Below are 27998 nucleotides of genomic sequence, written 5' to 3' on the forward strand. Positions count from 1 at the left end.
TATTACAGCAAAGAAGTGCCAATAAAACAATTCACATTCCTATTTGGTTTATGGTTGTTTCTGACAGACCAAAAGCAATGAAGTCAAGCTTATAAAAAAAGTAAAGTTTAATGGAATAAGGTGTGACAGGGCGAATACCTCTATTCCATCTCTGCAGGGGTACAAGATAGCAACCTGTATGTACCCTGTTGAAGCTGTTTAGAGTTGCAGGTAAAAAGCTCTCAGCTATGCTAGACGAGGTGTGAATTCCATGACACTTTATGACATATGTGATGGGCCTCCTCAGTGGTAGGAGCTTTATGGATTTCAGCCTTTAATGCTGTTTCAACTATAGTTAAGGGAAATGCAACAAAAGGTCTGTTTTCCCTATTGCTTATAGGGACTCCCTGTACAGACTCACTGTAATGCATCATAGGAAGGCAGGAGAAAAGCTACCTGTAAGTTTTTCACATCCATGAAAAACTCTGGACCATTGCCATAATGGGAGGAAGTCACTAACAACCTACAGACAAGACAAGGCAAAACCAAACCAATAGCACACTATACTATTAGGAATCCTTTCATTTCATTTATTTAAAAAACCAGCCTGCCATTAAACACTGTGGATTACTTGCATTTGTTTCATTCTCTGCATGGCAGCTTGCGCTGCAGAATCCAAGGGCCACGTGAAGAAATCTGCAACGGAGAACAAATATAATTGTTAGTAACCATGATCCCTTGCTCCCAGTGTAATTTTCTTCTTGTTGTTTTATTTTGCCTTTAATCCCTGCTGTAATTGCATTGGCATAGCTAATGTTTTTTTTAATTTATTTGTTTTTTTTTAAATCAAGCAACAGAAGCCAAATAATAAAACAGGGACTTTATCGAATTTGGGAGACCACAAACTCGAAGAGAAAGCCTTTCACAAATGATGTAAGAGTTCTATTGCTATGAGCAGTTAGAAGGGTAGGGTTACAACATGGCAGCCCCTCCTTGCAAGGTGACATAAGGCTTAAATGTTTCTCACCAAGAGGATGAGAAGCTTCTGCTGCTTTTGGAGAAAAGCCTGTATTCCGTGAAAAGTATCCAGAGGTAACTGATATATGAGTGTGCTTAATTTCTGGAACAGTTCAGCACAAATGGGGTGTGCCTTGGTACAATGCAAGTCCTATTCTAAAAACAGCATGGGCACAATTTTAGCTGCCCCACTGAATACATTCATGAGGCATGGAGGTAAAAGAGTTCAATGTTTGGGATATTAACATGTCAATAAAGATTGTAGCATTTGAAAGTCAGGAAGGTACCAATTCTTACACAGTGGGATTTAAAAGGTTAAAAGTTTTGGAATGGGGGCAGAGTGAGTTTCACAGAATTGTAGCATTGCAAGAGACCACAAGAGTCATCTAATCCAACCCCCTGCAATGCAGGTATCTTTTGCCCAAAGTGAAGCTCCAACCCATGACCCTGAGATTGAGTCTTATGCTCTACTGACTGAGATGTTCCGGCGTATAAAACGACTAGGCGTATAAGACGACCCCCTGCCTTTTGAGAAGATTTTCCTGGGTTAAAAAGTAGTCTTATATGCAGGAATAGACAGTAAATGTAATGAATCTAGCCACTCCTGCAATGAGTCAGGTATATGGTTCTACTCCGAACCATCCTATGAGGGACCTAAGACAAGCCTGTTGGAGCAGGCCAATGGCCCATATAGTCCAGCACCCTGCTCTCAGAGTGGCCAAACAGATGCCATGGGGAAACCCACAAGCAGGGCACAAGAGCCCTCTCCCCTCCTGCAGTTTCCTGGCATTCAGAAGCAACTCTTACTCAGGTAGGTAGTTTAGGCTGAAAGCACACGACTGTTTCAAAGTCAGCCAGGAGGTTTCATGGCTGGGTAAAGATCTCGCCAATCAGATCTCCCCAGGTTCAACACTCTTAACTATGACATATCCATAATATAGACAGGCTGTGCTTAAATCTACTTAGCAACACTTAAGGAACACCTTTTGTTGTTCCTTAAGTTTCTTTTTGTACGTCAGCAGCCAGCCAACTGCAGCACTAGGGACATAACAGTTATTTCTTGGTCTCAGATGCCTTTGTCAGCACAAATTCCATCATTCAGTTCCACAGAACTCAGATTGCGCAGTGGGCTATTCATCACAGACCAGGAACTGCAATGGTGAGAGTTTCTCATACTTTAGCATATGAGCAAGTTAGATTTAAAAAATTATTCTCACTCCTGATCTAGCCCTCTTTTCCACCTTCCTGAGCCTCCACTCCCAGTGCAGAATCATATATATTAAAAAATATATCTATGGATGTATGTACTGTATGCATCTTCTCCCTACACTGAAACAGACAGGAGAAAAGGAAGTAACAGCAATAGCAAATTAAAACAAAATGATAAGACTGGGTTAACAGTCTGCAGAGAAAATCCTGGGATTGTTGACGCATAAGTTAAGGACTGCAGAAGCAGAGGGGGAAAGAGAGCTTGAAAACCCATTGCAGCAGGGCAAAGAAGAGGGCTTGCAAACAGGATCACTGAATCTACGATTCCCAAGAACTATGACAACAGAAGGCTGATAATGTTTTTTCCGGTATTTTACATAATATGCTACTGCTTTGGGAAGGTTGCATACATCTATTTCTGGTATGCATAATAACCCAAGAACAACAATCTGAGATGCTCAAGGTTCTTCATGACAGAAAAGGCATGAAACTGACAGCCTTGTATCTATTCATTCATGAATCACTTCCTATGAAGCATCTCAAAGTGATTTCACAATAAATGATAGCAAAAACATGGTCTAGTATGCCGTATCACCCTCCACTAAAGCTCCCAGCTTCAGCTTGTCATATATATTATCTTGTTTCAGTGCATATTTATTTTGACAAAATATAAATGCCTCATAATGCAGTGGAAACACTTGATAGTGTAGACAGCCATGCATACTGCTGCTTCCCCTTCAAAACAGGATACTAACAATTGCTAGCGTTAACCCAGGCTGTTAAAAGAAACCAGTGCTACAAACCTTCACAATTAGGTTCAACCCATGAGATTTGAAACAGCATTTGGGCCTCTATTGATTACAGTATGTGATTGTTGGCTTCTTCTTCTTTTTGCCCCTTTGCATTTTTAAAAACTTAATTTAGCAATCTATCCCAAAGAATGTAGGAATGTCTTACACCTGGTGCTTGTATATAGCCCAATATTGTCTCCTCTGATTTGGAGTCCCTCACAAGTGTCTTTCTCATCACCTTCTTTCTACCTGACCCTTTTTAACTGGATATGCCAGAGACTGGACCCTGAGACCTTCTGCAGATAAAGCAAAAAGTTTACTATCTTTTGAGGAAAGAGTGCTTGCTGAGCAATAATTGCACAACACAAATTTGCTGGTACAGTACGTGATTGAACGCCATCCAGTCGGGAAAGGCCAAATGGATTCAATGAAATATCTGATGGATCGTATCCAAGATCCATCTACCCCACTTCCCACACTGGCCTATCAGATATGCCAGGAGTCTACAAGCAAGGGGTGTAGTAACAGCCCTCTCGTTTTCTCTCCACTGAGTGGCTTTGCACGACCGAACAACCTGTGTTTTGGAGGTTCACTATCTGTGCCCACCAAGAATTTTCCAAAAACCATCTATAAACATTTAAGAAGCAACAGAAATCAGCTAAAGGAGAATATTCAAGCAAAAATTGCAGGATGTTGTGCTGGTCTACTACAAAGGGATTATTACCCAGTAAGGTAATAACATTATTGGGACCTACCAACGATCACAAAGATGGGAAAGCTTTTTAGTTTTGTGCTTTGCTGTTGTTGGCATCCGTCTGCCTCTTGAGATAATGGAGGAAGTGCGCCTTTGGGAGTGAAGTCAACCAGCAGGAAAGTTACAAGCGCTGCTGTGGGGAAGATGAAGGCGGCCAGTTTTGCTGTTACAGATCCACAGTTTCTTCTCTCTGCGCTCCTCCCAGCAGACATTTCTTGCCTGGTGCTATAGATGCACAGCCTGACCGGCTGTCTCCTGGTGGGGTTGATGTTGCCAGCCTCCACGTCATGTTTGCAGACATCTTATTTACAGTACTATCTTATTTGCTTATTTACTATCAGTATTTATCCTGGCTGCCCAATGACGTAGTTGTTTGGGAGACTCAGAGAGATAAAATGATAAAAGGTACATGGTTCAAAACTGGTGGATTTGCATGTTTGCTCGCTTCTTTGGGGGCTTTTAAGTGGCTCCTTGCAGCTACGAGATGCAGGGAGCGGGAATCCTTGAGAGGTTTGCTGGGTACACACCATAAATCTAAACCACACACCCCAAAGAATCCTGGGAACTTTGGTTTGTTAATAAGTGCTAGCAATCACAGGTCTGTGAGGAGCCAGAATCCACCACCAACCTTGGTGGGGGGGGGTTATTGTTTTGCTTTTCTTCTTGTTTTAATTATGCATTTTGTGTTATTATCTTGTTATTTTTAATACTGTGAACCGCCCTGAAATACAGGTGAAACTCGGAAAATTAGAATATCGTCGAAAAGTGCATTTATTTCAGTAACGCAACTTAAAAGGTGAAACCAATATATGAGATAGATGCATGACATGCAAAGCAAGATACGTCAAGCGTCAATATGTTATTTGTTGTAATTGTAATTATTTGGCGGGTCAATTATAAATGGAATGTAATTAATGAAATGTAATAGCGATGTTTATTTTTGTATTATTTTAACTATTTGTTTTATTACTGTGGAATTTCCAAAAGAAAGCATGTGAAAAAATTAAAATTAAAATAATAATAATAATAATAATAATAATAAGTTGCATTACTGAAATTGTTGCATGCCAAAAAAATGGCTTATCTTCTTGGTTAGGCCAATAAAACTCAGAGACGAGAGGAGTTAGGAGTCCATTTTGTTTATTGCGAAGCAATAGGGTTACAGTCGAATCGTTTCGCAAAAATGCAACCCTGCCCAACGTGGGGCAGAGGAATTTATAACATTTAAGACGAAGGATTTTGATTTTAACCAATCATATAAATCATTACATCATTTTATATTTAATATTCATCATTACCTCATTTCATGTTTAATATGCATGTGCAATAAGCATCGTTAACTAAACTTTGATTCTCAGTAATATGTTATACTGTGAGTTGGTATGCATGTTGGGAAATTATGTTCTTAGCTTGTGAGCTGTATCTTTGTAATTTGCGTATTAGCTGACCTATCTCAGTAGGGACGGCTTCTTGCTGAATCATCAGTTTCTTTAAAGCATCAGGTTACCATAACTCTTCTAATATAAATAAGCATATCCCAAGATTTACTGGGACTTACATTATCACCTTAATTGTGGCCCTTTGGACCCCTGCTACAAAATAAATGCACTTTTCGACGATATTCTAATTTTCCGAGTTTCAACTGTATATGGGTGATGGGCCCGCACACAAATTTTATTATTATCATTATCATTATCATTATCATTATCATTATCATTATCATTATCATTATCATTATTATTATTATTATTATTATTATTAAACCCACCCAGAAACAGACACTCCTGAGTAGGCGCTTTAGTTTGAAGCAGGCCGCGTTGCCCCGGAAACGGCTGGCACGAATCTGCCGCGCCGAAAACCGCTCCTCTGCTTTCCCCGCCCAGTTTGACACCCGCGGGCGCAGATTCCACACGAGGAATTCCCCGTTTTTGTAGTAATTCTTATGACCATGCGGAGTATCGAGCCTCGTCTACCCAGTTCCCTGTCCCTCCTAAAAGACGAGTTCCTTCTCTCTCCCCCCCCCCAATTCCAAAAAATAAATAAAAGCATTATTAAAAAGGAAACCGCTATCATTTGCTTTTCTCTCTCTTGGTGCAATTCAAAGGAGAGCAACCCAAATGTGGGGTTGCTAACCCCCCTCCCCTTTTATCCCACCCCTTCGAGGATGCACACGCGTTACCTGCCACCCTCTCACCTGTTCCCTCCCCTCGAGGAGCAGCAGGCAGAGCCCGCTTGTGCTGAACGTGGCTGCGCAGACGAGGAGGCTGGGCGACGGGGAAGAAGTAGGGGAAAGGGCAAGAGGAGGAGGGGAAGAAAATAAGCACCGGCAGGTCTGGTCCCAGCCCCCTCCGCCCGCCCCCTCTGCAGGCTGGGCCAAGGGATTGCATCAGGGCGTGCAAAGGGAGAAGACCTTCAGCCCAGGAGACGGAAGAGGAGGCGGCGGCCATGGCTCTGCTCAGAGGCAAGTAGTTGTTCCCCGGGCTTAAAAATTCTCTTTCCAAATCTATTTCAGGGCTGCATTTTGCAAGCCTGACGCTGCTCTCTCGCTTCCAGATCTGGGACAAGCACACGCCCTAGAAACTACAAATGCAAGATTTTTTATTTTTATGTTTACTTTCGTTTTTAAGTTGCGTTGTGTGCTCACTCAGCTCGAATAAACACGGCTTTGGAGCAAAGAACACGAAGCAGCGCAGGATAGGATGAACGAGGCTTGGGGTGGTGTTTTTTTATTATTATTTTATTGCCGGCTTGAATACCTATGCTTTTTATTGTATATCTTTTTTTCTTCAAAGGCAGAGCTTTTCAATCAGGTTTTATTGTGTTTGCTCATGGCAGCTGCCCCGGGAGTTGAACTGGGATCGTTCCCATTTTGCAGATGGGGAAACGGAGGCTGAGAGGAGAGAGGGTGGGTTGGGTGCCTTGCATCTTACCGGTAGATATGCTTACTCAGGAGTGACGGTGTGCGCGTTTGGGGCTAGTTCCTTAGTAAGAGTGGTTCTCTAACTTTTTTTCCTCTGGACCACACTTTCAGAGTAAAAAATTGCTCGCACCACACTGAACTTTTTATTGATAAGAAATGCGTTGAGAAACAGCTCCTAGCATTGCTTGATTCGTATAACAGGTTCTCAATCATTTTGAAAGATATCTATCCACATTCTCCAAAATTATATATATATATATATATATATATATATATATATATATATATATATATATATATATATATATATATATATATATATAAAATATTTTACACTGAAATGTTTACTGTAGCAAAAAGTCACCAACTGGAAAAAGTTTACTTTTAAAACCACATCTAAAAATTAGACTGCACTCATTTAAGCATTTCAAAGCTTCCGTGAATAGGATGGCCTCATAATAATACCGTAATTGTTTTATATAGTGTATTTCAAATGTGCAAAGCCGTTCTTGCATATTATCTCAGTAATCTTTGCAAGACCCTTGTAAGTTAGGCACTGTAGGGGGCTTGCTGGTGGTGTAGCCAAGCATGTTGAACTAGGTAGGCCCTTCTTGAGATCATGAAATAGGACATGGGAGGTGCTGTGGGTTAAACCACTGAGCCTAGGGCTTGCTGATCAGAAGTTCGGCGGTTCAAATCCCTGTGACGGGGTGAGCTCCCGTTGCTTGCTCCCAGCTCCTGCCAACCTAGCAGTTCGAAAGCACGTCAAAATGCAAGTAGATAGATAGGAACCGCTACAGCGGGAAGGTAAACGGCATTTCCGTGTGCTGCTCTGGTTTGCCAGAAGTGGCATTGTCATGCTGGCCACATGACCTGGAAGCTGTACGCCGGCTCCCTTGGCCAATAATGCGAGATGAGCGCGCAACCCCAGAGTCAGTCACGACTGGACCTAATGGTCAGTGGTCTCTTTACCTTTACCTTTAAGCATATGTGGACTTCAGTGGATAAGGAGTTAATGATTTTGCAAAATGCCTGGTAAACAAGCTTTGGAAGCTGCAGAGACTTTGTATGCAAATAGGGAGACAAATGCTGTCATGAGTGTATACTAGTTTCCACATAATGAACAACATTGCTGAACTGGATTGCATTTCTAAACTTGTGCAATGCCCCAGGTGTTTTTCTGTTTTTCTGTAACCATGAAAAGGCACAGCTTGCAGCCTTTGAGTCTGAAAGGCTTGCAGCCTTTGAGTCTTATACTCCTTTCAGGGAGTATAAGAGGCTATATGAGGGACCCAGGTGGCGCTGTGGGTTAAACCACAGAGTCTAGGTCTTGCTGATCAGAAGGTCGGCGGTTCGAATCCCTGCAACGGGGTGAGCTCCTGTTGCTCGGTCCCAGCTCCTGCCCACCTAGCAGTTCGAAAGCACGTCAAAGTGCAAGTAGATAAAAATAGTTACTGCTCCAGCAGGAAGGTAAATGGCGTTTCCATGCGCTGCTCTGGTTCGCCAGAAGCAGCTTTGTCATGCTGGCCACATGACCCGGAAGCTGTCTGCGGACAAACGCCGGCTCCCTTGGCCTATAGAGCGAGATGAGCGCCGCAACCCCAGAGTCGGACACGACTGGACCTGATGGTCAGGGGCCCCTTTACCCTTTACCTTTAAGAGGCTATATGCTACTTTCAGGATCAGAGACAACATGCTGGGAGAGGGCTGTTGCCCACATGGCCTGATTGTGGCATCTTTTTGGCATTCAGAGAAACCGATGCCGGATTAAATAGGCCTTTGGTCTGATCCAGCAGGGTACTTCTTCAGACTCTGGGGATAAAAGACCTTGTCAATAATGAGTATTACAGGGAATTGATGCCTTAGTGATGTCTCTAGTGATGACTGCACACTTTTCCACACAGCTCCTCAAAAAGAAAAGACTTTGGACCCAATTTAAACAAATATTAACTATGAAAGCAGGCTTTTTTTCATATTACTTCCGTATTACTTGATACTCAGTTGTTGAAAGAAGAACAGCTGTATTCATTGAAGGGGGGCTTTCCTTTATCTCAATGGGCTTCTGTCAACAGATGGTCATCTTGAGAGCCTTGCTAGTAGAGCACATGGCTTTGTGAAAGGTCCCAGGTTCAGTGCTTGGTGCCCCCCATGATGTTGAGTTGGAAAGACTCCCTGACTAAAACCCCAGAGCCCCACTTCTCTATTGCAGAGAATACTGTGCTCACTGAGCCAATATTTTCCATAAGGCAGCTTCCTGTACCTCATCATTGTGTTCTCCATCTTTTCCCTTCCAGGTGTGTTCATTGTTTCTGCCAAGAGGACTCCATTTGGGGCTTATGGGGGCTTGCTCAAGGACTTCACTGCCACAGACTTAACGGAGATTGCAGCACGCTCAGCCCTGGCTGCTGGAAAAGTGTCTCCCGAAATCATTGACAGTGTGGTTGTGGGCAATGTCATGCAGGTTGGTAGGATGCCAGCTGTCAAATCCTCTTGTTGCTCTCATTGCTAATGTTCTTTCTCTTTCTACATTTGCCCTGTTGCTCCATTCCAGAGGAGCTAGAAATAAACTGGAACAACTGCAGCTCTAACAAGTCACTTGTAAAACAGTTTCTCTTGGAATATTTTATGTCATTGAATTTGCCCCTACTGGCATTGTTGGGGGTAGGAATGAGCTGCATATGAGTGTGTAAATATGTTTTTGCACCCTACAGAATGTGTTTTGCTTTCTTTAAAACTTTTTTCATTTTTTTTCTGTGTGCGGATAACAAGTACAATCTTTAATGAACAAAGACATTTAACCCAAGTTCACATGTCTTTTTTAACACAGTGAAAATTGAAGCTCATTATATAACTAATGCTAACCAAAGCCTTTTTCTGCCTTTCTTTATATTCCAAACTCTTGCCTGTGGTGTGCATGCTTTCTGAATTTCCTATGCAGAGAAAGGCTTTGGTCCTTAATATCCTAGGATAATTTGCTTAGGGTAATTTATATCGGGGAGATTTTTACTTTGCTTCACCCCACCCCAAAAAAAAACACATGCCAAATTGAACATGTTTATTTTATTTGCATTTAAGAAAGAAATCTACAAAACACGTCCCCTGTTTGTTTGTTTTTTGTCTTGTTACAACTCAAGTATTGGACCTAAATTATTTCGGGGTGAAATTAGAGTGTGCTTAATGTGGCTTAAATGCTGTATTTTATGGAAATCTGACTGGGATAGTTGTAAATTTTAAATACAATCACATGTACTTCACTTACATTGTTTCTACCCCCCGATCCTTAAATTTAAACAAAAAAAGCTAAACCAGGGGTGGGAAATTGCCAGCCTGCAGGCTGAACTCGGCCTCCCAGGAGTTCAGATTTTCCCTGCAAGGCCATTTCTCCCTAATCATGCCCAGCATCCCAGCAGGCATGAGGTATTCCACCATGATTATTTATTAAGATGGTTAGGCTGCTTTTTACCAAAGGTCCCCAAACAACAGAATCAGCAATAGGGCAACATAAAACTCCAGAGCAGGCTAAGCAACTCCTCCAAAAGCCTGGGATTGACGAGGCAACGGAAGGCCAACAACATTACCATCCACATCTCCAGGGGGAAAATGTTCCAAAGAGGGAGGGGAGTTCCAAATTAGCCAGTGGAACATGATCTGACCCATCTCTACCCCTAAGGTAACCCTTGCAAAAGAATTTGAGTGTGCTGTCACCCTAGACTTCCCTTAAAGTTACATGCAGCTCGATCCTACGCATGTTTAATCTGAGCTAGTTTCACTGTGTTCAGCAGAGCTTGGTTCCAAGCAAGTCGGTAGCATGGCATCTATGCATGGCATCTTTGAGCAGCCTTAACCAAGGGGTACGTTTGCCCTTCCTTGCAGAGCTCTACGGATGCTGCTTACCTTGCCCGGCACATGGGTTTGCGTGTTGGAGTCCCAGTCCCAGTTCCTGCCCTAACAGTCAACAGATTGTTTGGATCAGGCTTCCAGTCCATCGTCTTTTTTCCATTTTTTTTCTTTTTATAAAACATAAAACAACATTAAAAAAAACCAACAACAACAATACAAATAAAGAAAATCAAATTTTCATTGATCTTAACATCAGGCCTAGTCATTGTGCTGTGACTTCCTCGAATCCTCCCTGCTGCGGTTCACTACTAATCCTATTTAGCAATTCTATTTCATTATCCTTTTATCTTATCTTATAATTCTATAAATTCTTAATTATGCTAACCATTATTTACTATATTTTCATCTTCTCCTTTATCTCTAATCCCTTGCCTAAGCTGCAACTTCTACTATGTTTCAAAATCCATATCTTACTAATCAATTACAATACTAAATTTCTTCAAATAAACTTTAAAACTCTTCCAATCTTCTTCCGCCGACTTTTCTCCCTGGTCACGAAGCCTCCCGGTCAGATCAGCCAGTTCCATATATTCTAACATTTTCATCTGCCATTCTTCCACCGTTGGTATGTCTTGCGTCTTCCATTTCTGTGCAATCAACATTCTCGCTGCTGTTGTGGCATATAAGAAGAATGTAACATCTTTTTTTGGTATTTCTTTCCCGACTATTCCCAGTAAAAAGGCCTCTGGTTTTTTAATAAAAGTGTTTTTAAACACTTTCTTCAGTTCATTATAAATCCCAGAAGTCTTTTATTTTGGGGCAAGTCCACCACATGTGATAAAATGTTCCTTCCACTGCTTTACATTTCCAACACTTATTATCATATGTATGGTACATCTTTGCTAGTTTAACTGGAGTTAAATACCATCTATACATCATTTTCATAATATTTTCTTTCAAAACATTGCATGCAGTGAACTTTAACCAAGGTGTACGTTTGCCCTTCCTTGCAGAGCTCTACGGATGCTGCTTACCTTGCTCGGCACGTGGGTTTGCGTGTTGGAGTTCCAGTCCCAGTTCCTGCCCTAACAGTCAACAGATTGTGTGGATCAGGCTTCCAGTCCATCGTCAATGGATGTCAGGTACTCGATTTGCTCTCGCAGTACCCTTTTGTTAAGTTCCTCCTGTCCTCCACCAGCCTAGCTGTCCAGGGCAGGGCAGGCAGACACTCCAGAAATGGGGAATATAATAAATGTGTTGGATACTCCCACCTTTTTTTTTTAATTGCATGATAATAACCAGGGAGTTGCAAAGTGGAGTCAAGGGCTTTACTGTGAATGGCTTACACTATTTCTTTGTAAAGCAGTTCACACAACTGGTGATGAAAGAGAAAACAAAACAACAGAGCAGAGTAATATTCTTACTTCATCAGATACATGTCCTCAATTTAAGCTTGGCCAGCCCAAACAGGCACAAACTATATGCCTTACAAAATGTGCTCAGACCTGGAGTGTAGCGAGTCTGCAATGACATGGAATTCTGTAGGAAGCAAGCGCCATCAATTCGCTCTTTGCGCTCTCAATTTCTAAACTCAACACAAAGGGACCACCTTATGATTAAGCAGCAAAGTACCTAGGGTCTGGCAGGCTTGAGAGGGAGGCCCTGGGACCTCCATTGAGCCTATGGGCTCGAGCAGGCATCCCCAAACTTCGGCCCTCCAGATGTTTTGGACTACAATTCCCATCTTCCCTGACCACTGGTCCTGTTAGCTAGGGATCATGGGAGTTGTAGGCCAAAACATCTGGAGGGCCGCAGTTTGGGGATGCCTGGGCTAGAGATTCCCACCACATAGGTGATGACTTTAAAAGGGCGGATCCTATGGAAGGAGGTGGTCTCCAAGCTATTGAAGGCCCTATAAACTTTAAATTGTTCCTGAAAAGAAAAGAAAAGAAAGCCAGTGCCGTTAAAGCAAAAACTCTGGCAAAGTAGTAGCAAAATGATTAGGAAATGTAAGAGCCTTGCTAGATCATACGAAAGGACTAACTAGTCCAGCTTAGTTACAGGTAGGTAGCCGTGTTGGTCTGAGTCGAAGCAAAAATGAAAAAATTCCTTCAGTAGCACCTTAAAGACCAACTAAGTTTTTATTTTGGTATGAGCTTTCGTGTGCATGCACACTTCCTCAGATACACTTGAAACAGAAGCGTCAGACCCTTATGTATATACAGAGGGTGGGGTGGGTGGGGGAATGGGTGATGGGCTGGTGGGAGTGGTCAACCTGTAATGAGATAAGAATCCAATGTCTTTATTCATCCCAGGTGGCTCCATGGTTTTAAGCTTGGTAATGAGTTCCAATTCAGGAACTTCTCTTTCCAGTCTGTTCCTGAAATTTTTCTGTAATAAAACAGCTGCTTTGAGATCTCAAAGACATTGGATTCTTATCTCATTATGCATGATCAAGCTTTGTTTAGCAGCAGTCGTTAACAGCCATCTACAGGTTGACCACTCCCACCAGCCCATTCCCCCACCCTCCCACCCACCCCCACCCTCTGTATATACATAAGGGTCTGACGCTTCTGTTTCAAGTGTATCTGAAGAAGTGTGCATGCACACGAAAGCTCATACCAAAATAAAAACTTAGTTGGTCTTTAAGGTGCTACTGAAGGAATTTTTTTATTTTAGTCCAGCTTAGTCCCATTGTTGCCGATGGGAAACTTGCAAGCAAGACAGGAAAGCAGTTGCCCTGTCCCACTGTTGTTCCCCCAGCAACTGGTATTCAGTCGTATTCTGCCTCTGCTTTTGGGGGTGACAGATAGCCACTCTTCCTCTGCACGCAGCTCCTACTACAGGTACACAATTTTTGGAGCCTCGTTCAACACCCGCAGGGTTGCGGAAAGGTGGTGTGGAGGAGTAGCATTTTTTTCCTTCTTGCACTGGCCTGCTGTCCCTCCAAAAGCAAATTGGTATTGCCAGGTCCTTCCTCAGTCTAGATTCATTCATCTGTAATGAGCTGGGGTGTTTTCTGGTGCACTTATGCGACGCACACTACTTCACCTGAAATGGTGAAATAAAAAAATGCCTGATGAACTTTTTTCTCTCTTCTTCCACTAAAAACAGGAAATTTGCCTTAAAGAATCGGAGGTAGTGCTGTGTGGTGGAACAGAAAATATGAGCCAAAGTCCATATGCTGTCCGAAATATCCGCTTTGGGACAAAATTGGGATTCGATCTCAAGGTACACACATTGGATGCTTTGCCATTGCTCTTCGCAGCTTTGTATATATCTGGTAGTTGTTGCCTGGTAGTCATTCCTGAAGCTTGTTTGTGTTGTGTTGTTTGGCTTTTTCCTACAAGCACTGAATTCATTACCCCCAAAATCTTGTAATGGTGTTAGTAATCTTGTTGCGTTGCCTGTTTTATTCCCCTTGCAGCTGGAAGACACACTGTGGGCAGGGCTGACAGACCTGCATATTAAAACCCCTATGGGGGTTACGGCTGAAAACCTTGCTGCGAAGTACAACATCACAAGGGAAGATTGTGACCGCTATGCATTAAAGACACAGCAGAGGTGGAAAGCTGGTCAGTGGATTTATAAGGGTTAAAAACGCACAATAGCACCATCCATTTCAAAGGGAAGCCTAGTTCTCATAAGTTGCAGGTGGTAGACCTATCTCTGGGCTGCACCATTCCACCTGCGTGGTGGAATGCTCTTTCATGAAGAAAAAATTGCAAGGAAAAAGAGAGGGGGAATCTTTCCCTTTCCTCCCAGCTTCCCCCAAATGGCATTAAAAGGCTGCTGTGACTAAAAACATTTGACTATTTTAAGATGAGCAAATGTTAACAAATTTCACTGGCCAGTTCTTTCAGGCTTGACAAAAATATATATATTACTGAGCAAAACCTAACCAATGCTGAAGGAGCGTCTCCACCCCCATCGTTCTGCCCGGACACTGAGGTCCAGCGCCGAGGGCCTTCTGGCGGTTCCCTCGTTGTGAGAAGCCAAGTTGCAGGGAACCAGGCAGAGGGCCTTCTCGGTAGTGGCACCCGCCCTGTGGAACGCCCTCCCATCAGATGTCAAAGAGAAAAACTACTACCAGATTTTTAGAAGACATCTGAAGGCAGCCCTGTTTAGGGAAGCTTTTAATGTTTAATAGATTTTTCTTATTTTAATATTCTGTTGGAAGCCGCCCAGAGTGGCTGGGGAAACCCAGCCAGATGGGCGGGATATAAATAATATATTATTATTATTATTTCAGCATCCGCTTTGGAAAACCGTGTCACGTTGCTCGTCCCTGTAGGTGCCATAGGGAGTAAGTGCCATAGAGTGCTTGCAGTTTTCTACAGATGGCACATTTGCAAAGACATGGTTCCTTAGGCACCGTTTTACAGTTTCATTTTTATTTTTCATTTTACTTTTAATTTTATACTGCCTTTCTATGTCACTGTGCACATGGCTGTTTCTAACAACAAAACATACAGCAGAAACCACACAGATGGTGCAGTTGGTCTATTTGCCCTCCATCATCTTTCTTGGCTCTGAGTCGAACCAACCATCTTGGGGGGGGGGGTGCGCTGCTGGAAGGAGACCCCATGGACCAAGCATCGTATAACACCAAGCCTACAAGACCTACATTGGCACCCAGTACGTTTCCGAGCACAATTCAAAGTGTTGGTGCTGACCTTGAAAGCCCTAAATCGCCTCAGCCCAGTATACCTGAAGGAGCATCTCCACCCCCATTGTTCGTCCAGTGCCAAGGGCCTTCTGGCGGTTCCCTCATTGCGAGAAGCCAAGTTGCAGGGAACCAGGCAGAGGGCCTTCTTGGTAGTGGTGCCCGCCCTGTGGAACACCCTCCCAACAGATTTCAAACAGATAAATAACTCTCTGACTTCTAGAAGACATCTCTAGGCAGCCCTGTCTAGGGAAGTTTTTAATGGTTGATACTTTATTGTGTTTTTAGTATTTTGTTGGGAGCCGCCCAGAGTGGCTGGGGCAACCCAGTCAGATGGGCGGCATAGAAATTATTATCAGTGCTTTTTCCCCCTCAAAGGTACACAGTACCAGTACCTTTTTCCTAATAATAATTTATTATTTATACCCCGCCCATCTGGCTGGGTTTCCCCAGCCACTCTGGGTGGCTTACAACAGAAAAATGAAATAAAACAATTAAACTTTAAAAGCCTCCCTAAACAGGGCTGCCTTCAGATGTCTTCTAAAAATCTGGTAGCTGTTTTTCTCTTTGACATCTGATGGATGTCATTCATTTGACATTCTAGGATGACATCCTAGAATCAAAATTGTGGCACTTACTGTAATGAGCTCATGGTGAGTCCCAGCACCCTTTTTTTTCTAGAAGAGAAGCACTGGTTATCATCATCAAGGGGTGTCGTCTTTGTCATCTACCTCCAGCGCTGCCCCTGCGGAGGGTTTCTTTTGATTACCGACTGATCTCTTTGGGTTCTCCCTCTGTGACGTGCTGACGTCAGCCTTCTTCTTTTTATAGCCCAAGAAGCCGGACACTTCAAAGCTGAAATGGCACCTATTGAAGTGAAAACCAGGAAAGGCAAGCAGAGCATGGAGCGGGATGAGCACCCTCGACCGGAGACGACTCTGGAACAGTTGGCAAAGCTCCCTACAGTTTTCAAGAAAGATGGGACTGTCACAGCTGCAAATGCCTCGGTGAGCCAGGGAGCTTAAAATCCTGATCTTAAGAACGATTTGCTCAGGTGTGGCTGCTTTCCCTGGAGCTGAAGTTAGATTACTCAGGGTTCTTTAAAAAAAAAAGCATACCATATGAAATAGAGGGCGGGGTAGAAATTGATGATGACGATGACGATGATTTTATTATGGGTCAGCTATCCTTGCCCACAACAAGCCAGCCCCAGGGTGCAATTAATAAAGCCTTGCAAGCGATGCCATTTTTGCAAAAGCAGTAACATTTCAGAAATTGAGAATTTGCTAAGTCTGCTGCAAGAATTTTAGGGTTGCCATATTTCAAATAGTGAACATCCGGGCACAAAAGTTGTTGAGGCTGTTTCCTTGCTTGCTTGTTTGCCAAACTTGCAAAAAACAACAACATACATACAGGTTTTCCTGGACTTTTCAAGTGCTTTTTGAAAATTCCGCCCAGGCACCATTTTTGAAGGGCGACCCCCAGGAAATTCCGGACACAAAAGGTCAGGTTTGACATGGAGCTGAGTGGATGCTAGGACTTGGTGTAGCAGAATCAAGTTAGGAGGGACCTCAAAGATCATCTGGGCCAACCCTGGGCGAATGCTGGACGTCCCATTCCTCCCGACGTCCCTGACCGGTGGCCAGGCTGCCCCACAATCCTACAGTAGATACTGGATGTTTCTGTGCTCTGGGATCCTGCTCGGTCACATATTCGGTGTCTGTTTTTCTCTTCCTAGGGGGTATGTGACGGAGCCGGAGCAGTGATCCTAGCAAGTGAAGAAGCTTTGAAAAAGCACAGCCTCACGCCATTGGCTAGAATAGTAGCCTACCATGCGTCCGGATGCGACCCCAACATCATGGGGATTGGTAAGTTACAGTCTTGGGGACTTTCCTAACCATCATAGCACAGCATGTGCAAGGTAGTCCACGCAAATCCCAATTTTCTGCAAGAGCATAAAACCCCGAGTCCCTTTTCCTGGTCCCTTCTTTAAGGGAGCCTTGGAGCAGGATGACAAGGGGCAGGGCCTTTTCAGACTCCCTATCTGTGGAAAGCTCTCCCCAGTGAGGTCCCCCTGGCTCCTTCACTGACATCTCTTTAGAGCCAGGTTTTTAAGCAGAGCTGGATGGCCATCTGCCATGGATGCTTTAGTTGAGATTCCTGCATTGCAGGGAGTTGGACTGGATGACCCCCAGGGTCCCTTAGATGATTTATGTTCATGTTTCTAAATTTGTTGTAAGTCTCTGGGACATCTTTAAGTAACTAGCCTAATAAAAAATAAGAATCCTAATGGAGAGTACCCTTTCTGGAACAGAGTGAGTGGGCGTTGTTTAATAATAATAATAATAATAATAATAATAATAATAATAATAATAATAATAATTTATTATTTATTCCCCAGCCACTCTGGGCGGCTTACAACAGAAAAATGAAATAAAACAATTAAACATTAAAAGCCTCCCTAAACAGGGCTGCCTTCAGATGTCTTCTAAAAATCTGGTAGCTGTTTTTCTCTTTGACATCTGATGGGAGGGCATTCCACAGGACAGGCGCCACCACTGAGAAGGCCCTCTGCCTGGTTCCCTGCAACTTGGCTTCTCGCAACGAGGGAACCGTCAGAAGGCCCTCGTTGTTGTTGTTGTTAAATTTATATACCGCCCTATACCTGCAGGGCTCAGGGCGGTTCACAGAATAAAGTTGCCTTTCCCTGTTGTTGTTGTTGTTGTTGTTGTTGTTTTTAATGGAGTGGGGGGGGCACATATCAGAGCTGAGCAACCTGCTGCCCCCCCAGACATTGTTGAACTGCAACTCCCATCAGTCACAGCCAACATGGCCAGTGGTCAGGGATGATGGGAATTGTAGTCCAGCCACATCTGGAGGGCACATCTGGTGTGTGTATATATAAAGCACTGAACTATCAGTTCCTCTACTTGGCCTCATGCATGTGTGTGTTTCTAACAAAGGTCCAGTGCCTGCTGTTACTGAAGCCCTGAAGAAAGCTGGCCTTTCCCTGAAAGACATGGACTTAGTTGAGGTAAGGAAAGCTGTGCAGAACCCAAAACGAATGAAACAATACCTTAATATGGCCTTCAGATGGTCGGGTATTTATGGCCTTCCAGATTTTGCTGGACACAACTCCCATCATCCCAGATCCCTTGGCCACGTTGGCTGGAACTGATGGGAACTTGAGCTCAACTTTCCCCAAGATAAGCTATAGCCGAGTGACATTCACTTGGTCTGCCTATGAGTTAGGCCAGGCATCCTCAAACTGCGGCCCTCGAGATGTTTTGGGACTACAACTCCCATGATCCCTAGCTAACAGGACCAGTGGTCAGGGATGATGGAAATTGTAGTCCAAAACCTCTGAAGTTTGGGGATGCCTGAGTTAGGCATAGTCTTAAGTACAGGCTGCTGAAGATTGTTCATCTCTTATTGGAAGCAACCTTCAAACACTGGAACTAAAACTCCCTCACTCAGGAGATCTGTATAGCTATTTCCCTGGTAGCATTTCAGCACCTCTTTACTGTTGGTTCAAGCCAACATTTGGCATGAATATTATACATATTATTATTATTATTATTATTATTATTATTATTATTATTATTATTATTATTTAGCTCTCCAGTTCTTGAGTGATATTTTATTTGGAACTTGGTTGTGTTTTTAGCATATGTTTTGCAATTTATGTTATTAATTCTTTCAGGTCTGCCACCCTGAGTTTTATGAGTTATTTAAGAATGTCTGTAACCTCTTTCTAACTCATTTGGGAAGTTAAAGGTTTAAAGCAGGATTTGCATCTGACCTGTCATGTTCTCATTTTGATTTATTTTTTAAAAACCATATACTTTTGGCCTGTGGTTTTCTGCTCACCCACCCCTTGCGAAAGTTGCTTTCTGTATCACCTTTGAAGCATCTGAACTGTCTTCAAGGATAGCTTGTTTAGGGAAGCTTTTAATGTTTAACAGACCATTGTATTTTAATATTTTGTTGGAAACCACCCAGAAATTATTATTATTATTATTATTATTATTATTATTATTATAGCTCCAAGTAGAGTATGTTACAGCAGTCCAACCTATAGGTGTTTCCAACTTTTCTCTCTCTCTCTCATGTTTCAAGGTCAATGAGGCTTTTGCTCCACAGTACTTGTCAGTAGAGAAGGTTTTGGATCTGGACCCAGAGAAAACAAACGTCAATGGAGGAGCCATTGCTTTGGGTCACCCACTGGGGGCATCGGGTTCAAGGATCACTGCTCACCTGGTTCACGAACTAAGGTCTGTGAATAGCCTGAAGGAACCTCTTGGTAACGCTTCTCGATTTTGCTTTTTGAAATGCTGTGGAATGCAAGCTTGGAAGCAGGCGCGTAGCAAGGGGGTGGTCCGCCTCTAGCTCCTGTCTGGCGGGAGCAGCACCCCCGGCCCCTGGCCCACCCCTCGCCTCCTCTGTCCGAGCAGGAAGAAGCAGAGCGCGCTACAGAGCGGGTTGCCGGGCAGCGGCAAACTGCTCCGTAGCGCACTCTGCTTCAGAGCGCGCCTGCCGAACAGAGCAGCAGCGCCAACCCGGACGGACTGCGCATGTGTGGACATGCACGCCGCGGAGCGAGGCCCCGCCAAGCAGCACCGTTCACCCCTGCTTGGAAGAGAGTGCAGTTGGCATGTCAGTTTTAAGAAGATGACGTTGCTACTAGCAAGTCATGGAGGAGGAGAAGACCTTTGCCTGAGACCCTGGAGAGCTCAGAGTCAGGGTCAATAGTGGGCTAGGCAGATAAATAGTCAGAACTGGTATAATGAAGCTGAGATGAAAATAAACAGAATTCAGCTTGCTAATTGCAGTCTGGCTCAGATTCACAAGGAGTGTCGCTTGGTCCAAACAGCTTGGCTGTGTGTTCCCTTCCCTCCAGCAAGTATGTCAGGCTGCTCATCCGCTGTAGGAAACACTCTTCCCACCAACATCAAGGCATCGCAGTGCAATGTGCTTGGCAGTCCTTGCCCTAGATGATATCCTGTGGAGCAAAAAAAGAAGGAACGGTAGAACTCAAATCATTAAAAGTCCCTCAGAACAAATGACTCGGCAAGGCTTAGAATCACGATGCCTTGCTAACTTGTTTTCATTTTTTTTATAGGCGCCGTGGAGGTAAATATGCAGTCGGTTCGGCTTGCATTGGAGGAGGCCAAGGTATAGCTGTTATCATTGAGAAGACAGCCTAAAGGAAATTCGAGAATCTTGGATGGACTCTCCACCAACTGTTACATGCTCACTAGAAGAATTTAGAGGGGAGGGGGAGGAGATGGCCCCACTTGTTTGCAAATCCAGGAAGCAGACTGGTATGGACCATCTGGAAGGCTGGGGGTATATTGCAAAGTCTTTAGGAAAAAAGACTATAACCAGATAATCTCTTAATTCAATTGTGCGAATCTAGCTGTAATCTCCACTTATCTTGTACGTCCTGCTGAGTTAAAATGTGACTTCTAAGTATGAATTTTATTGAATGTTAAGCCGCCAAATATCTACTAACTATGCCTTACACCAAAACCTGCTATTTTATCAATGCCTGTCTTCCAAGCTGTTCCAAGCAAATGCAGGAGGGGACGGGATTTTGCATTCCTGCCAAAAAAAAGTTTTTCTTGAATAGATTTTGCATAAAGTGTGTGTACCGGCTGTGCAGTGTTAAGAGCTGGGAACAAAGTGTAACAAAACCAGTGTGCCTTTATGTGATAAAATAATAATAAAAATTAATCAAAGGATTCTAGTTTTGTCATCCTGTTCAGCTTGGATGTAGTTTAAATTTGGAACATAAGGCACTTTGGGCATTTGTGCCAAACCTGGTTTTCTTTCAAAGTATCTGGCATACTTTTAATAGTGTTGCTTCTCAGGAATCATCTACAGCCACAAGGTGGTGCATTTTCACCGCATTGCAGAGGCTTCTGTCCTTTTAAGCTGCTTAGCAGTGTATCCATATGGGAAGCGTTCTTCATTTCCGACCTGTACTCTGGAAACAGAGGGTTTCCCCCTGAATGTGAACTTTTTATTTCCCTATTCCTGTGGCGAATGACAGCCTTCCACAGGGCATGAGCTGAAGGGGCACCTAATGTTACTTTCTTTTTATTTATTTTGTTTTTTTGGAGGAGGGGGTAATGCTGAGTGAGCTTTGACCCAACTCTGCAACTGACTCTTTGCCATATTTAGTTTGGTGCAGGAAGGATTCCCCCCCCTTCCTTCCTTCCTTCCTTGAGTCAAGCTGATCGGAGACCCTAACCACTGAGAAGGACCTGTCTTTACATGTGGCATATGGCTTGGCTGCCTTGCTCAAGGTCAGATGGTATTTTTCTGCTTTGCGCATCCCTGTCTCGATGGCATCCCTGTCAAAATGTCAGGTGATCCCTGCTGGATCAAACCGAATTGAGGGTAATCGAGGTTCAAGTACATACCAGGGATTCCTTCTTCAAAAATCCTACAACCGCAAAGCCTTAAATTTGGGGATTGCAAAGAGCAGTTAGCCATGCTGAAAGAATTTTTTAATTATTGCAATGGTTTTTCATACATGCATCCATACACTTCTTCAACACCTTGCACAAAATCACAGTGGTGTACATGGGGAGGGGGGACATACTGTCACGTCTATAACAGAACAGTCATTGCTTTTCTCCCAAGAAGCAGGCGTCTTTTAATTTCGTGACTGTTGTCACCATCTACATTGATCAAGGAGAGAAAAGCAATGACAAACCTAGACAGCATCTTAAAAAGCAGAGACATCACCTTGCCGACAAAGGTCCGTATAGTTAAAGCTATGGTTTTCCCAGTAGTGATGTATGGAAGTGAGAGCTGGACCATAAAGAAGGCTGATTGCCGAAGAATTGATGCTTTTGAGTTATGGTGCTGGAGGAGACTCTTGAGAGTCCCATGGACTGCTAGAAGATCAAACCTATCCATTCTGAAGGAAATCAGCCCTGAGTGCTCACTGGAAGGACAGATCCTGAAGCTGAGGCTCCAATACTTTGGCCACCTCATGAGAAGAGAAAACTCCCTGGAAAAGACCCTGATGCTGGGAAAGATGGAGGGCACAAGGAGAAGGGGACGACAGAGGACGAGATGGTTGGACAGTGTTCTCGAAGCTACGAACATGAGTTTGACCAAACTGCGGGAGGCAGTGGAAGACAGGAGTGCCTGGCGTGCTATGGTCCATGGGGTCACGAAGAGTTGGATACAACTAATGACTAAACAACAACAACAGAACAGAACAGTACCTCTGATGCTGGCCATAATAGAATAATGGACTGGTAACATTCCATGGATAAACTTATTTTAACCCGCTTCTTTGTTTTCACACCACTGCCTCCAAACACGCCTTCCTGCAATATCGATCTCACATGGTTTTCTCATCCCACCGATTCTGTCTAGAGCCAGAAGATCTTCATTCAGCCACTTTGCCAGCCGTATTGCAGGGCCTCATCTTAAAAAATAAAATAAAAATAAAATTGGCGTTGCTACAAGGTAAGCCGTCAGACAATTTCACTAACAGGAAATCTTGTATTTAGAAGAGTTCTTCCAATTAAAATATTTCCCCTGCTTTGTATAATATTATTCTGGCTTGGGTCAGGAGATGGATATTGTATGTCTATTTTACACGGTTGAAAAAGGCAGATGACCTAGAACCATAGCTGCCAAGTTATCCCTTTTTTACAGGGATTTTCCCTTATGCTGAATAGGCTTCCTCGCAAGAAAAGGGAAAACTTGGCAGCTATGCCTAGAACAAGCAATCCAAACAATGATAATTGAAAAAGAGAGTAACTAAAACAAAACCTGTTGCCCGGATTCCAGTCCTAAAGCATTTCCCCACATTATGTGACTCTTGTATGGAGGTATTGTGGTATATCTTCAGATATCTCAAGGGCTGTCACATGGAAGATGGAGCAAGCTTGTTTTCTCTGGAAGACAGGGCTCAATGGCTTCAAGCTCCAAGAAAGGAGATTCTGACTAAACATCAGGGGGGAAACATTTTTGACAATACAGTGGTGCCTCGCTTAACGAAAGCCCTGCTTAACGAAATTTCCGCTTAACGAAAGGTTTTTTCTAGTGGAGGTTGCCTCGCTAGACGAATTCGTTTTAATGCGTTCCTATGGGCAAAAAAAATATCAATGCATTCCTATGGGATTCGCTAGACGAATTTTTCATTATAAGAAAAGACCCGTGGAACGAATTAAATTCGTCTAGCGAGGCACCACTGTATGAGCTGTTCAACAGTGGAACAGTCAGTCTCGGGTGGTTGTGGACTCTCCTTCATTGGATAATTTTAAGCAGAAGTTGGATGACCATCTGTCATGGATGCTATATTGCAGGGGGTTGGATTAGAGGACTCTTGGGGTCCCTTCCAACTCTATGATTCTATGGTACAACACTGGCATATCCTCCCAACATTTCTCTGATGAAAATAGGGACATCTTTAATAAGAATAAGAATTTATTATTTATACCCTGCCCATCTGACTAGGTTGCCCCATCCACTCTGGGCTGCTTCAAACATATATAAAAACATAATAAAACATTTAAAAACTTCCCTGTACAGGGCTGCCTTCAGGTGTCTTCTAAAGATTGTATTGCTACTTACCACCTTGGCTTGGGGATCGCAAAGCCATCCAAGTTGGCCATTCTTGCATCTTAAGGTTGGGGAATGTTCTAGTAGCCATTGATAGTCTTATGCTGGTCTGGAGGGGATGCTGCTGTATGATTGAGACTGTGTAGGCTGCCCTCAACTCCTTGAAAGACGGAGAGGGGTAGCAAGAGAATAGGGCATCCTATGCCACTCAAAGCTGGCAACTCCAGAGCAGATGGCCAGGCTCTCTGGAATGACTGCAGCCCTTCAGCATGGCTAGTACTGATGTAAGCAGATGTGGCTCGCATTTGTTAAGGCTCACTGGAGCGGCTGCTGTTGGCTGCCATTCAGCGTGTACTTAAAGGAAAGGCTCTCTGAGGGCGAAGACAGTATTTTGGCTCTGATCTGTTTAGGCCTAGCTGCTTTGTTCACCTTGACAACAGTGGGGCCACCATGATGCTGGTCGTATTTCAATCAGGCGCTCTCCACGAACTTGCAATAGTGGCCTCCTTGTATGAAGTAAAGGGAGGCCGGTGATCTGGCTCTGAGCCTGAGGGGGCAAAGCGACTACTTGGGCACCGTCATCGGGACAGTATGTCAAGTCTGGCAGTAAATGCCTCGTTAAGCAACAGGGGTCCCCCATAATATTGACTTAGTGTTAATGAGAGTCTGTGCTTTAATAGACACCAGGGATGATCTGCCACTAAAATTAATCACGGTGTTTGCTAAACTGCAAGCTGTTAACAGGCAAGAGAACTTGCTACTGGAATTTTTTGTTTATTATCCCTCCTTTTTTCAGGGGGAAAACCAGTATTCAAGTCAGATTTGAAGGGATGAGTCGGGGGCTGAAGATTATTTTACTGATTTTTAAAAAATTGCTTGCAGAAATTTGGATTTTTTTCATTCATTTGTCAATTTGTGCATGGATGAAGGAACGCCTAGTTCTCCATGATCTTCTGTGACGGAAACCAGAGTGCACGGAAATGCTGTTTACCTTCCTGCCCAGCAGTACCTATTTATCTACTTGTGCTGGTGTGCTTTCGAACTGCTGGGTGGGCAGGAGCTGGGACAAAGCAACGGGAGCTCACTCCGCCACAGGGATTCGAACTGTCAACCTTCTGATCGGCAAGCCCAGGAGGCTCAGTGGTTTAGACCACAGCACCACTTGTAATTGCATCAAGAACAGGCGATGTCTCGGGCATCTGATCTAGGGAACCACCCACTAACAGTGCCTCAGTTTTATCTGGAATGACCTTCAGCTTATTGGCTCTCATCCAGTCTGTTATCAAGGCAAGACAACATTCCAGCACATCCACTGCCACACCTGCAGAGGTAACGGAGAAGTAGAGCTGTGTGTTATCAGCATATTGCTGGCAATGTACTCAACAAAACTGGATAACTCTATAGGGCATAGCTGCCAAGTTATCCCTTTTTTAAAGGGATTTTCCCTTATGCTGAATAGGCTTCCTCGCGAGAAAAGGGAAAACTTGGCAGCTATGCTATAGGGTTGCCATATTTCCAGAGCTAAAAATCCAGACAAAGTACCGGTAAGTTGTTGAGCTCTTTTGGGGCGAGTCCCCCGGCCTGCCACTACCGCTGAGCCCGAAACAAACCCTGAGCCACCCACACGTATGACGACAGCCCGAAACACAGCCACAGCCTGAAACAGAACCAGAGCTGCTTGCGCACACGAACAATTAAAAACAAAAACAAAAAAACCCAAATCCCAGACATTTGCTTACAATTGTAAAAATCCCATTGGTTGGGCATGTAACATTCCCCCCCCCCCGGACATGTCCGGGATTTCCCTAACATATGGCAACCCTAGTGTAGATGTTAAACAGCATGAGGGATAAAAATGAACCCTGGGGAATCCCACATTGAAGATTCCACAAGACCAAAGAACCCCCCCAAGCATCACCCTCTGGAAATGACCATTCAAGTGTTGCTTGAGCAAATAGCGCCTGGGGTGGGCAGGGACACGGGAGGCGGGGCACAGAGGGTGAGGGAGCTGGCTGCGGCACCCCAGCCCTCGCCACCAACCCCGCCAGAGCGGCCCCGCACCGCACTGGAGCCAAGCAGGGCCACGCTATGCTTCCTGCCTGCCCGTACAGGGGGGAATCCAGCCAGCCGATGTGGCAGTTGGTGGGAGTGAAGCAAGCGCCCCCACACCAGCACACACACATCCAAGCGCAGCCCATCCCAGTGCTCCTCTCCGTGAGCATTGGTTACTATGACACCAAGAGAGGAACACTGGGCTGGGCTGGGCTACACTGGGAGCGCCTGTGGGGGGGGTGCATCTGCTTCGCGCCCCCTGAACAGGCTAGACTGAAAGCCCCCTGAAGCGGCTAGACTGAATGTCCTTGATTCGGCGGTTTTGAGGGGAAGATTTGGAGGAGTCCCATACGGTCAGAGAATGTGCCATTGTGCCTTGGGTGAGGTAGAATCCACAGAACACATTCTACTGAGTTGTCCCTTTTATAATGATTTAAGGCAATATCTTATAACCCCATATTTACCTCAGTTTAGTTTCCAACTAAGAGAACGGCAGGCAGCATATTTGCTAAACAAGCCCACTGGGAAAATAACCTTCTCGGTGGCTAAATTCCTCTTCCTTGCGCTCAAGTGTCGGAAACGTATAATCAAATGTCTTGATGTGGGTTACCTGTAGGAGGTTTAGTAGCGCGGTCATACCCCATTTATGTATCCCTCTGATGCCTTCAGTTTTATATTTGTATTGAGAAATGTTTTTTTCTTTCTGACTATCGGTCAAATAAAGTACAGTGGTGCCTCACTTAACGAATGCCCTGCTTAACGAAATTTCCGCTTAACGAAAGGTTTTTTCTAGTGGAGGTTGCCTCGCTAGACGAATTCGTTTTACGAAAAATTTATCTAGCGAATCGTGGTTTCCCATAGGAATGCATTGAAATTCAATTAATGCGTTCCTATGGGCAAAAAAAAAAATCAAATAAAATTCAATGCATTCCTATGGGATTCGCTAGACAAATTTTTTGTTATAAGAAAAGACCTGTGGAACGAATTAAATTCGTCTAGCGGGGCACCACTGTATATTGAATTGAATTGAAAAATCTGGGGCCATAGCCCCTCTAGCACCCCCCCCCCCTACGCCCATGATTCAAGTAGGAATGGAGCCACTGCAAAACAGTGCCACCCACCCTCAACTCGGACAGCTGCTCAGAAGGATAACATGGCTGATGGTATAGAAAGCTGCTAAGAGGCTGGGGAGACTAACAAGGACACATTTCCCCTCTGTCTCTCTCAACAGAGGAGAAGGAGGAGGAGGAGGAGGAGGAGTAGTTTGGATTTGATATCCCGCTTTATCACTACCCGAAGGAGTCTCAAAGTGGCTAACAATCACCTTTCCCTTCCTCACCCACAACAAACACTCTGTGAGGTGAGTGAGGCTGAGAGACTTCAGAGAAGTGTGACTGGCCCAAGGTCACCCAGCAGCTGCATGTGGAGGAGCAGAGACGCGAACCCGGTTCCCCAGATTACGAGTCCACCGCTCTTAACCACTACACCACAGAGATCATCATACTGTTTCTGTGCCCAAACCAGGCCTAGACCAATTTAGTTTAAATGGGCCGTGTACTTTGTGGTTTTATTCTGTATTCTATGCTGTCAAGTGCCCTGAGATTTTTGGATGAAGGGCAGTATACAAATTCAATAAACAATAATAAGCCTTGATTGAAATGGATCTAGAAATTTAGTTTGTAAGACACTTGTATCTCTCTCTGTATCTCTCTCTCTCTGTATCTCTCTCTCTCTCTCTCAGTTGAGATTTAATCTATAAACTCCAACAGGCATTGGCTCCCAAGGAATCAGCCCACATTTCATCATCAGGAAATATGAGAGCCACCAAGAAGACCAAATATCAGACGCCTTGTTAGCTAGATGAAATAAAGAGCAGAGTCACCAGCGTCATTCTTCCTCGGACTTGGAAACGGCTCCATGCACAATTTATTTCCAAATTTACAGGCCACCTTTCAACCCTCCCAAGGCAGCTCACAACAGATTGAAAACATGAAATTCATCCACGGCATAATTGCAAGCCATGAATCCACATTCTATAAAACGCTCGAGCATCTTAAAATGTTGTAAGAGCAGGAGGAAACAGAAGAAAAACAGGGTAAATGTAAAAACAGTCACAGCTAAGTAGGAAACGCGGGACATTTGAGGATCAAATCAGAAACGAGGATGGCTTTTGTAAAT

At 44.0% G+C, this 27998-nt stretch overlaps 1 protein-coding gene, 1 long non-coding RNA gene and 1 other non-coding gene across 4 annotated transcripts; 1 reads left to right on the forward strand and 2 right to left on the reverse strand.

Moving 5' to 3' along the window:
* Nucleotides 1-555: 555 nt before the first annotated feature.
* LOC148684477 (uncharacterized) lies at nt 556-6075 on the reverse strand. 2 transcript variants are annotated; one of them, XR_015946196.1, is made up of 3 exons: nt 5945-6046; nt 3752-4005; nt 556-675 (listed from the first exon to the last, which is right to left on the reverse strand). It is a non-coding gene; the product is annotated as an uncharacterized LOC148684477 (long non-coding RNA). The 2 variants fall into 2 exon arrangements; XR_015946197.1 differs by lacking the exon at nt 3752-4005 and having other exon boundaries at nt 5945-6075.
* LOC118077372 (small Cajal body-specific RNA 18) lies at nt 2058-2143 on the reverse strand. Its single transcript, XR_004691628.1, has one exon.
* Nucleotides 6076-6164: 89 nt separating the features above from the next.
* On the forward strand, nt 6165-20920 carry ACAA2 (acetyl-CoA acyltransferase 2). The gene is made up of 10 exons (XM_035100373.3): nt 6165-6211; nt 8965-9131; nt 11524-11652; nt 13625-13741; nt 13938-14085; nt 16008-16183; nt 16915-17044; nt 18140-18210; nt 19296-19450; nt 20299-20920. Exons 1-10 carry the CDS (start codon nt 6196-6198, stop codon nt 20381-20383), a joined length of 1194 nt encoding a protein of 397 aa, XP_034956264.2. The 5' UTR covers nt 6165-6195; the 3' UTR covers nt 20384-20920.
* The last annotated feature ends 7078 nt before the right edge of the window (nt 20921-27998 follow it).

This window comes from Zootoca vivipara, chromosome 10 (assembly GCF_965207765.1).
Source record: "Zootoca vivipara chromosome 10, rZooViv2.hap1.1, whole genome shotgun sequence".
Lineage (NCBI taxonomy): Eukaryota > Metazoa > Chordata > Lepidosauria > Squamata > Lacertidae > Zootoca > Zootoca vivipara.

Bases quoted from the DNA above. Each gene is read 5' to 3' on its own strand.
- ACAA2 (XM_035100373.3), top strand. The intron at 11,653-13,624 runs GTACTCGATTTG...CACTAAAAACAG, and splicing joins CCATCGTCAATGGATGTCAG to GAAATTTGCCTTAAAGAATC. The intron at 13,742-13,937 runs GTACACACATTG...TTCCCCTTGCAG, and splicing joins AATTGGGATTCGATCTCAAG to CTGGAAGACACACTGTGGGC.